The sequence below is a fragment of the Paramisgurnus dabryanus genome, chromosome 4, assembly GCF_030506205.2.
Source record: "Paramisgurnus dabryanus chromosome 4, PD_genome_1.1, whole genome shotgun sequence".
In the NCBI taxonomy this organism is placed as follows: Eukaryota; Metazoa; Chordata; class Actinopteri; order Cypriniformes; family Cobitidae; genus Paramisgurnus; species Paramisgurnus dabryanus.
Window position 1 is genome coordinate 22,027,319 of NC_133340.1, and position 12,149 is coordinate 22,039,467.

Consider the following 12,149-nt stretch of genomic DNA (forward strand, 5'->3'; position numbering starts at 1 on the left):
CAGTTGCATAGGCATGTGTGTGCTCAGCCTCAAATAATGATGAAGCACACAAGATTTGAGTTAAAGTGATGTTTATCATTTTTTCACTTAAACAAATGAAAGTAGGCTATTCGGCAGGGTTTGTTTAAATAAAAAAAAACATAGTATTAACACCATACAGAGTAAATATTAGTTTGAAATTAAATGTTTTCAACAGTAACATACTCTAAATAAGAAGAGCACAGAAGTGAATGCGCTGTAAAGCACAATAATGCTGTAAATTGATGTAAAACACAATAACGTTTACATTTCTCAAACGATTTCAATAGTTTACGATTGCATGGAGTACAAAGATGTGTAACAAATTTAGGGGTTTTGGAATAGTGTTGTTTAAACAACCAATCATCATTTTGAAGAATGATGAGTCATGCATTAATAATTAAAATTATTAATTTGATATTTTCTCCACTACCCTGTTAAGGGAAATTATTGTTTTATCACTGTTCCAAATCAGGGAATTGTTGATTTAGCTCAAAGGCAAATACATACATTTAATCATGAATTAATGAACCATATAAATTTTGTAAGATTTAGCAGAATGAATCATAACAATTATGAGTCTAATGGAGTCTGCATGAAAACCAACATTCACTTTACTTAACCAACTTAAACACAGCTATATTCTATGATATAGAATAACTTGGATACTGTACTTGCATGATCTGTGCGGTCGAATGCGTTTGAAAGTCTAAGGTTTTAAATGGAAGAAGATGGCTTTGCTGCCGGTTCTCGAAGAATCTCAAGACATAGTCCAGTTTTCATAGGTAAACTAGACTAGTTACAGAAACCCAGTTGTACACGAGAGAAAAATATATTAGATCACAATCATTAGTATAAATAACCTCTTTTCCATTACTTTAGCAAACAGTTTACAATATTCTGAACAATGAAAATATCACAGAAGTAACTCGGCCGCGTTGTCCCTGAAACACAGTTTACATTGATAGATTCCGTCACAGTGAACAAAAAGAACCCTAATATACTACAATGTCAGCCTAAGTAAAACACCATGGTTTAGCACACAATACCACACACTATAGGCTAGATAAAATTAGAAAAAAATTTAATGACAACACCATAGGCATACACATTGGTTCATTTTTAATTTGTATAGTCAACAGCAAACTAACAGACAATATAAATTCTGGAAATGTCATATTCTTGGTTTATATTGAAACACATGCATATTACAGCAAATACAAATGCCTAGTGTCAAAGTAATGTGTGTGTATATATATCACAATAAGCACAAATGCTACATACTGTTGCAGATTTACAATACTGAAGCTATAACGTTGGTTATTTTAGATGCCAATCTGAAAATAAAATACTGTTTATATAAACACTTCATTTCTTTAAAAAAAAAAAAAACTTAATAAGCTTGTCTAAAAACTCATTCAATTAGCAGGTTTCTTAATCATTAGAAGAACATGTATGATATACTGTTTATAATAAAATAATGTGGAAGAGAAAAATGGCAAGCTACATCTTATTAAGATTCAGTGTTTCTCAGATCAGTCTTTTTCAAATCTACTGAAATATTTATGTCTGATCTTATCTAAAATAATATGATTCGGCCTTTTCGGAAACTATAACAATCAAAAATATTCACAGCAGTTTAGGTTTAAATAATTTCCATCAGTTACAAATAACAAAACACATTTATGTGGATAAGACAAATGTTCTAATACTACTGATATTTTCTCTTCATTGGTTCACACATAAAAAAACATACAGCACACACAGTTAGACTGAATACTTTTTACAAAATTGATATTATAATCAGAATCTCTGGTAATCATGTTGTCTTCGATGTCTCAGTGATTCGTCCACAGTCACTATTTGATCACGAAAAGATCTTCATAGCCATACTCCAAGACCATACTAAAAGAGATTACAGTCACAGATGTGATATTGGTCATATCTACTATTAAATTTACATTAATATCTACTATATTTAAAAAATGTTTTCAAATGGAAATATGACAAACATGTATATAAGATTATTACTACTTACTTCAGTGTCTCCAGTTTATAATGTGGGTCCTCCTTTAAATCAGAGAGCATCTTCCTTCCTGAATCTCCAAGTTTATTCTTAAAAAGATTCAGTTCTCTCAGATGTGAGGGGTTTGATCTTAGAGCTGAAGCCAAAGCTGTACAACCTTCATCTGTGACACCACAATAATTCAACCTGTAGAAAACAAAAACACACTCTTTACTCTCTTGGCTGTTTACACTTGGTACTCGGATGTGTTTTCGTTGATCGGATCACAAGTGGACGAAAGAGACACATCAAGTTTACACCTGGTATTTAAATCAGTCTCTTTTGTCCACTTTTGACCGCTTCTGTCCTGAATACTGTGAGGGGGTGGTCTGGCGAGACGTGGGCGAGTCTCTCCACTGTCATTTAAACGTGAGCGGGAGTAATAAAGAGTTTATATGGACGAGAACTAATATTATGTCGGAGTCCACTGCTTGTGTTGTAACAGTTTTGTACATGTATATGTTAGAGCTTTTTCTGAATTTTCAGAGCAACTGATGAACTTTCACACGCTTGCAAAATTAAACTGCGGAGATCAGCCGCTTTAGTTTTATCAATGAAAGGCTAAAAATAGTGCTGTACACCTGTTCGCACCAGAAGTCAGAAAAGACGTAAAACATTGTGTTCAGTACCTCAGATTAGATAAATGGGCGAAGAGGAGGCGGTCGCGTGTGGCTGTTCGAACACATTCAACCACATGCGCGTTTACACTACAAAAGCAATTTGATCGAAAAAGCTCTGCTTTTCAGCGAAAAAGCTGATTATGCAGTGCACCTGCTGCTACCTTTATACCAGCACGGCGGGGCGGTGCTAGCAGATGCCAATACTGTATGCCAACATTCATTGGCTCTTTTATATACACTGGACTGGAAGATGATTGGTCCCTCTAAGCGAGATCCCAATACGTTGGTCATCGCTGTGACGTCTCCATTCCCTTCCTTCAGGGAACGATGGTTACATACGTAACCCAGACGTTATCTTCTCATTGATAAGTAATTCAGTGTTTATAGCTTTTCTAATAGTTTTGCAGCAAAGTACTGCTTTTTTCAGGGTAGGGCTGCACGATAAATCGCTTGCGATAGTCATGCACATCTCATCAGTAAAGCCGGTTCCTTGATTAACAGTAAATCACCATCACCTGCTTTCAGATGAAGCAGCATTTACTACACAAAGCCATAGTTCCCTGACTGGGCCATATCGCATACATATCGATACATATAACATTTAGGTTTTACCAATGATGGTAATGCCTAAATTCTAACATAACATCTCTACTATAACTAAAATTTTTATTTTAATATGACTAATGTATAATCTTACCACAGTTTCTCCAGTTTGCAGTTTGGATTCTTCAGTACCTCACAGAGCAGCTTCACTCCTGAATCTTTAAGATTATTTTCAGACAGATCCAGTTCTCTCATGTGTGATGGGTTTGATCTCAGAGCTGAAGCCAAAACTGCACAACCTTCATCTGTGACACCACAATCCCACAACCTGTAGAGAACAACACACACATTGAAGTCTCTCACTGTATACCTGCACAGAGTATACCCACTTCTTTATTAGTTGGCATGGAGTATACCCACTTCTAAATATGAATTAACGATATTAATTTCATAATGATCCTTATGCTGAGAAGTCAAGCAGAAGAAGTTAAGTGACAATACTACACAGGGCGTTTAACCTTAGCTGGGCCACTTAAAAAAAAGGGAGTTTAAATAAAAAAATATACCCAATATACACAATGGTATTTAGGGGTGTAACGATTAAAGGGATAGTTCGGCCAAAAACGATATTAAACCCATGATTTACTCACCCCCAAGCTGTCCGAGTTGCATATGTCCATCGTTTTTCAGACAAACACATTTTCGGATATTTTAGAAAATATTTTATATCTTTCAGTTGATTAAATGTAATGTTACGGGGTCCAGCAATAGTCCACGACCTTCAAGTCCAAAAAAAGTGCGTCCATCCTTCACAAATTAAATCCAAACGGCTCCAGGATGATAAACAAAGGTCTTCTGTGGGTAATCCGTGCGGTGTTGTTGTAGAAATATCCATATTTAAAATGTTATTAACGTTATAAACTACCTTCCGGTAGCGCCGCCATCTTAGAGTGATGCGCATTCAGGATGAGACCTTACGCAGCGTGCAGAGTTTCTCTGCTGCTGCTCTGTGCCCCCACCCTCCGAATTTGTCATACGTCACTAAGAAAAGTGCGTACACTACGCTAATACTCTCTCCTGAGTCTAAGATGGCGGCGCTACCGGAAGGTAGTTTATAACGTTAATAACATTTTAAATATGGATATTTCTACAACAACACCGCACGGATTACCCACAGAAGACCTTTGTTTATCATCCTGGAGCCGTTTGGATTTAATTTGTGAAGGATGGACGCACTTTTTTTGGACTTGAAGGTCGTGGACTATTGCTGGACCCCGTAACATTACATTTAATCAACTGAAAGATATAAAATATTTTCTAAAATATCCGAAAATGTGTTTGTCTGAAAAACGATGGACATATGCAACTCGGACAGCTTGGGGGTGAGTAAATCATGGGTTTAATATCGTTTTTGGCCGAACTATCCCTTTAACCATGCAAATGCGCGTTTTGTCAATGAATGAATTTGAATGGATTATGGTGAAATCCTGGCACATGTGAATGCCAAGGGGCGCTCTCATGCAGAAACTCCCTTTGTGCCACAGAAGAAGTAGCATTACCAACGCTATTCCAGGAAATGTCTACAGCAGGGGTCACCAAACTTTTTTCTCTGGGGGCCACATTATCGTTCCTGACTGTGATGGGAGCCGGGTCAGCTATATAACATAAATTTGTATTACCCAGACCAAAATGACCACCAGTGGGCCTCATTGTGTAGTAGAGATTACTAGCCTGGCACAGCCAAATCCCCATCAGTAAACGGCTTTCCATGTGTAGCTAGTAGGTGAGCTACTGTATAGCTAGCTCGGACAGCGGCCTGGTTTACCTGAGTTTGGCGAAGGAATAGATTCTGATGTGCAGCCAGTTTGCCTTTCATCCTCCGAATCCTGTCTTCTCTTGCTTGCCCTCGCTAGCTAGCATACTCTTTGTGGCAGGTTTCGTGATGACGACAAAGAATATATTCTTTATAAACTGCAACACTTTCTTTACATATAATAACTGCACGGCCCTTACACTGAACAAAAAATAATCGTTGGTCCACTGTTCTTTGAAAACTCTGCACTCTCTTATCAACTTTTCGTTTAACGCTAGCCATTTTTCTGTCCTGAACATTGCCAGTTATGTGACAGTTATCTGCACTTGCGTTGTCTGTCACTGCTTGATCACGAGCATGTCGCGTGACAAAAATTCGACAATATAGTTAATTTTATTACTAAATATCATTTAGTCATTTTCACTTAAAAAATCAACAAAATACCAGATGCGAACATGTTATTACTTAAAAAAAAAAAACGATTACAAAAATAAAATTGCCTCATAGGGCCGGTTCAAGTAGTGGGAGTAGTGGGCCGGTCAAAGGGGGGTGGCAGGCCTGAGTCGGCCCGCGGGCCTTAGTTTGGGTGGTGATAGCGCAGTATAGGGTGGTGATAGCGCAGTATAGGGTGGTGATAGCGCAGTGCAAGACACTTAACCCATAGTTGCTCCAGAGGCGTGCGACCTCTGTCATGTATAGCAATTGTAAGTCGCTTTGGATAAAAGCGTCAGCTAAATGAATAAGTAGTTTGGTGACCCATGGTCTACAGGAATATTTATATCGCTGTTCTTCAAATTGTTTCAGGTATTTTCATGATAATAAAGAATATTTTGAATGATTTTTATTTAACGAGTGTTGCTTTTTTAAATGGACGTTATAAATGACTCCGACTCATAATGATTTTAGATTGATAAACACTTCCTACTGACCAAATGCCATAGTACACGCACAAGCTGTGCATGAAACAAAGAATCGCAGCCTTGGGATTCAGAATCAATTTAAGACAGGCAATTGCATCGTAACATCCCTAATGGTATTAAATATTATCAACAGAGAGTCACTAAAGACAAATAAATTCAATAAAATGAACCAGCGCCAACTGAAAGTAATTTAAAAAGCCCTTTAAACATTTTTCAAGCAAGAAACTAAGCTATGATCAGTTCACGTACACCAGTTTCTCCAGTTTACAGTTTGGATTCTTCAGTCCATCAAAGAGCAGCTTCACTCCTGAATCTCTTAGATTATTATCAGACAGATACAGATCTCTCAGATGTGATGGGTTTGATTTCAGAGCTGAAGCCAAAGCTGCACAACCTTCATCTGTGACACCACAATAACTCAACCTGTAGTGAACAATAACACACACTAAAATAATGAATAATAACTAGAGCTGCTGCCTAATCACAATGCGGTTTAAATTTTAAATCAATAAATTGGCAACCAATCAAGAGAAACAGGCAGCCTTACTTGCTACAGACAAAGTAAGTCACTTTAAATTAATACCATTACTACAACAACAAATATATGACTATATGTAACATGGTAGATTGAGACAAGAAAAGGTGTAAAAATGATCCTTTTATGGTAGAGATTTAGATCTCATCTCACCTCAGTTTCTCAAGTTCACAATTTATATTCTTCAGTCCATCAGAGAGCAGCTTCACCCCTGAATCTCTTATTTGTTTATTCCCAGACAGATTCAGTTCTTTCAGGTGTGATGGGTTTGATATCAGAGCTGAAGCCAAAGCAGCACAACCTTCATCTGTGACACCACAACACCTCAACCTAGTGAACAATGACACACACTCTAAATTCACATCAGTTCAGTAAAAGTCTTAAGAAAATCTAGGTTAATCAAAGGAAAATCTAATGTAAAAAGCTGTGGAAAAAGGTTAAGTAAATGGAATGAATAAAGAATCTTAAAAAGTAAACAAAAGTTTTTTTCTTGCACTTTCACTAGAGCGATCAGCGTATAACATCAGTTTTGTTGTTTAATTATTATTCAATTAATAAAAAAATCTGTCCAGTGTTTCCCTGGTCCTGTCTCTTATTTTGAAGTCTTGTATTCGTCGTCCATGTTTGTAGTTCTGTGTAGTTCTTTTGTTCATTGGTCCTTGTGGTGATTGCTTCCCAGATGTGTCTTGTTATTTTGAGTATATATAGCCCTATCAATCAGCTTCCTTTTTCAGTAGTCAGGGCACTGATCGGGAAATTTGCCATTTTAACGGCTGTCTCAATCGCAAAATCCTTCCAGTGCACTAGAACGTTCATTCCCTAAAAATTCACACAATGCAATGCAAAAACCAGTAAGCATTGATGGTCCCTATATTACCTTACCATAAATCACTTGACCTTTTCAACCGAAAATCGCATGAGCCAACTCAATAAACTTCATGAAATGTGACAGAACCTTTATAAAGACAAACATTTGTTGTAGTTTTAAATAAACACACATCGCTAGACAGCAAGGGACCACAATTTACTCAATATTTAAATGTAATATTCCTCTAATTTATGCACAGATATGTAAGAGAATAATGAAAGTGTTATATAATATATATGAAATATACTTAAAGGTATTGCGGAGGATTTTCTATTTCCAGGTGGATCATCAAGACTATTGGTCCTCCTAGTTGTCAATCAGGAGTGTTGCGCAATTGCATTTTTTTTTAAAGTGGAGAAGGCGGTTCTTTTCTAAAATTCGAGAAAATCCTCCGCAGAGAGATGTTGGTTTTGCCAGTTGTTGATGAATAACAGCTGTGAATTATCACAACACGCTTAAGCAGCCACAACACTGGAAAATAAGTGAACAGTGTCCCAATGTGAAGTGAGTTACCCTGGTAATTGGGACCTTACTAGTGCCCGGACCTGCATACATGATATACTTATTAACAACCCTGTTTTGAGTTTTATTATTAAAGTTAAACTGCATTTGGGTCGGCTGTAGACCAGATAAATGTGGTGATATAAAATACTGAAAGTCATTTGAAAATCATTTAAACATTGTTAATGTAAAAAACTATTTTATGATCTTACTCCAGTTTCTCCAGTTTACAGTTTGGATTCTTCAGTCCTTCAGAGAGCAGCTTCACTCCTGAATCACGTAGATTATTATCAGACAGATCCAGTTCTTTCAGGTATGATGGGGTTGATCTCAGAGCTGAAGCCAAAGCTGCACAACCATCATCTGTGATATCACAATCACACAACCTGTAGAGAACAATAACATTAAACTCTCTCACTTCACTACAAATCACATCACTTCAGAAACAGAAAGAGTAGCTGAGAAACTCAACATTGCTTGTAAATATGAGAAAATAAAGGATGTCAAATGAATATGTGAAATAAAAGTACAATAAGTTCAATTTTTTAAGTTTGTAAGATAAACTGTGAAAGAAAAAACTAACTTTGGTAAGTTGTGTGCTGTTACCTGACTTATACATGATTTTAGTGATTTGGTGCTTGAAAAACAGAGGCAGCACATGCAAATGAAGATGCTGTCCTTCCCCTTGTAAAGAGATGAACATCTGCACTTACAAGATATGTTTCATAAGAGTCTAATTTATGATCTTACCTCAGTGTCTCCAGTTTACAGTTTGGATTCTTCAGCCCAACAGAGAGCTGCTTCACTCCGGAATCTCTTAGATTATTCTCAGACAAATTCATCTTTCTCAGACATGAAGATTTTGAAGAGATAACTGAAGTCAGACAATCACAGCATTTCTCTGACAGTTCACAATGACAAAGCCTGATAACAACAAAATAATAGATATACAGTTTAACATGCCCTCATGTCAAATAATATAAAAATAATGGTACTTATAACCGTACTTAGATATGCACTACTGTACACACACAAATCTAATAATAGAAATCATTGTGACTTACTCAGCTGATCTTGATCCCTGAACCACATGCCGCAGCTTCTGAAGAACTTCATCCTGTGTCATGTTTCTTTTGAGGTCTCTGTTTATGTATTTACTCAAATCAAACACATCCAACTGCTCTGAGGTCAGCAAAATAAAGACCACTGCTGACCACTGAGAAGAGGAGAGTTTGAGGTTTAAAAATGTTTTAGATTTTATATACTCCTGGACCTCATTCACAAGAGACTGATCACCCAGTTCATTTAAAGAGTGAAACAGATTGATGGATTTATCTGGTTTGGGATTTATTTTTATTCTGGTTTTAATGTACTCAACAGTTTTCTCTTTGCTCCAGGAGATTTTCTCTTTGTGTTTCAGAAGATCCTGCAGAAGTTTCTGATTGGACTCCAGTGAGAGACCCAGAAGAAATCTGAGGAAAAGATCCAGATGTCCATTCTCACTCTTTAGAGATTTATCCACAGCTCTCTGATGCAGATCTAATATTGTGTCACATGTGAACTCCTTTGGATATTTTGATGGTAAATATTCATTGAGTAGATCCCTCTTATATAACAGGAATGAATACAGCACATAAAGAGCTGCTAGATGTTCCTGAATGCTCAGATGAACAAAGCTGTAAACTTTCCCCTGATAGAAACCAAACTCCTCCCTGAAGATCTGAGTACACAATCCTGAGTAAACTGATGCTTCTGATACATCAATGCCACAATCTCTCAGGTCTTCATCATAGAAGATCAGATTGCCTTTCATAAGCTGCTCAAAAGCCAGTTTACCCAGTTTAAAGATCATGTCGTCATCTTTCTTCTCATAGTCCTTCTGATGTTTGATGTTTGTCTGAATGATCAGGAAGTGTGTGTACATTTCAGTGAGAGTCTTGGGGATCTCTTGACCTTCTGCTTCCCTCATCATTCTCTCTAGAACAGTGACTGAAATCCAGCAGAAGACTGGGATGTGACACATGATGTAGAGACTCCTGGATGACTTCAGGTGTGAGATGATTTGATCAGACAGACTCTCATCACTGATTCTCTTCCTGAAGTATTCCTCCTTCTGTGGATCACTGAAGCCTCGTATCTCTGTGACTCGATCAACACACTCAGAGGGGATGAGATCAGCTGCTGCTGGTCTGGAGGTGATCCAGATGAGAGAAGAGGGAAACAGATTCCCCTTGATGAGGTTTGTCAGCATCAAGTCCACTGAGGTTGATTCACTTACATCACACAACCACACACTGCTGTGAAAATCCAGAGACAAACGACACTCATCCAAACCATCAAAGATGAACAACACTTTATATTCATCACTGAAGATTTCCATTTCTTTTGTTTGTGGGAAGAAAAGATGAAGAAGATCTAAAAGACTGAGTGATCTGTTCTTCATCAAATTGATCTCTCTGAAAGGAAGTGGAAATATGAGGTGGACGTCCTGATTCTCTTTCTCTTCAGCCCAGTCCAGAATGAACTTCTGTACAGAGACTGTTTTTCCAATGCCAGCGACTCCCTTTGTCAGCACACTTCTGATGGGTTTGTCTTGTTCAGGTAAAGGTTTAAAGATGTCATTACATTTGATTGGTGTCTCCTCTGTTGTTGTTCTTCTGGATTGTGTCTCAATCTGTCTCACCTCATGTTCATTACTGATCTCTCCACTTTCACTCTCTGTGATGTTAAGCTCTGTGTAGATCTCATTCAGTAGTGTTGGGTTTCTCTCACTTGATGTTCCCTCACACAAACACTGAAACTTCTTCTGTAGATTTGATCTGAATGTGTTCAAGACTTCAGCACATTTAGGGTTAGGGCTGTTAAAGGAACAAAAGAGTTAAAAAGGTAACAGTTGTAATTGTTAGGGGCGTGACACACCAAAACAATTTTACGCAGCTGAAAACGCCTGGGGGATGCCGAATGCAAGCTGTTTTTTCAGCTGAGCACCAGCTTTCTTCAGCTGAGCGCTTTGGTAGCTGTGATACTTCAGCTGTGAGTCGGTTGGTTGTTGTGATACTTGTCCCACCCCTCCTCCACTGTGATTGGATTGCCGTGTGAGAACTGACATTGGCGAGAGGAACATTTCACCCAAAGTTGAATCTCTTTCAACTATCGACCCTCAGCGCTGAGGGCAGAAAAAACACAGAGCGCCGGCTTTCAACGTGAAAGAAATCCGCCAGATGCTGGCGCTTCCACTGGAAACAATTGAAAACTTGCGCCGGCCACGGGCATAAAGGCTTTGGTGTGCACGCCCCCTAAATGTGAGCTGATTGCAAATTCCTAAGATCTACAATATGCCCCCTATAATATTACATTTTAGGCATCCAAACTACTAAACTAATACTATTTTTTATATTTGTTTTTCTTTATTTCTTTCTTTATATATTTAATGCACTGTGTTTATCAGGTTCTTTGAATTATTTCATAGATAAATATTTTAATCCTGCTATTAACTCTTTCATCACCATTGACAAGTTATCTCGTCAATTACGAGAAAATGCTTCCCCGCCAATGACGGGTTTTTCCGGCAATCCGTGTTTTAGGTGTATTATGGTAGAGAAGACCTTTGTGCATCTCCTCAATGAGTTACGGTACTTGCAGGTGCGTAATCAAAACTACAGAGATGATCGGCACAAAAGGGAGGTATCAGAGAAAATGTAGATTGTAATATCATATAAGAATGAAGAGATATACAGTTGAACAGGCACTGGAGGTGTTAATAGACTCTGACTCCGATCACTCATGTTTTGACCATTTTGAATCTGATCGGGAACAGGACAATGTCAGTGAGGGGGATGACTTTACAGACACACAAAGTTTCGCGTCTGTGTCACAAAGTCTAGTCATGTCGTTGATACCCCAATAACCCGTCGATCTGAATGTAGACGAAGGGCTCCGGTGTGTCAATGTGTGGATACTGATAGTTCAGAGTCAGACAGCGATACGTCAGACACTTCATGGAGCAATTCAATGCCGAGGTCTTGTTCTATCTTCCCACATGCCAACGTGAATAAAGGTAAGACAAAATAAGACAATGTTTAAAACTTTTTTTTTTTCTTGTGCGCATTTAACGTTTATATATAACATGTTTGTGTTCATGCACACTACATCTGCACGCTAAATCGCATGCTCTTGATTTGTGTTAAATTTTGCATTCATTATCAGACCTTTGCATGCTTGTGTGCATGCATGTGTGCATGCTTGTGTGTGTGTGTGTGTGTGTGT

At 37.8% G+C, this 12,149-nt stretch overlaps 1 protein-coding gene across 3 annotated transcripts in view; it reads right to left on the bottom strand.

Moving 5' to 3' along the window:
- Positions 1-1,399: 1,399 nt before the first annotated feature.
- LOC135785657 (NLR family CARD domain-containing protein 3-like) overlaps positions 1,400-12,149 on the bottom strand; it is a 107,248-nt gene continuing 96,498 nt past the window's right edge. For all 3 annotated transcript variants that reach the window (XM_073814310.1, XM_073814312.1, XM_073814311.1), the window contains 8 exons: positions 8,948-10,741; positions 8,634-8,807; positions 8,096-8,269; positions 6,668-6,844; positions 6,229-6,402; positions 3,401-3,574; positions 2,057-2,230; positions 1,400-1,923 (listed from right to left, as the gene is read on the bottom strand). In XM_073814310.1, coding sequence (XP_073670411.1) covers positions 1,878-1,923; positions 2,057-2,230; positions 3,401-3,574; positions 6,229-6,402; positions 6,668-6,844; positions 8,096-8,269; positions 8,634-8,807; positions 8,948-10,741 — 2,887 coding nt within the window. In that variant the 3' untranslated portion in view covers positions 1,400-1,877. The remainder of the gene's footprint in view (positions 1,924-2,056; positions 2,231-3,400; positions 3,575-6,228; positions 6,403-6,667; positions 6,845-8,095; positions 8,270-8,633; positions 8,808-8,947; positions 10,742-12,149) is intronic.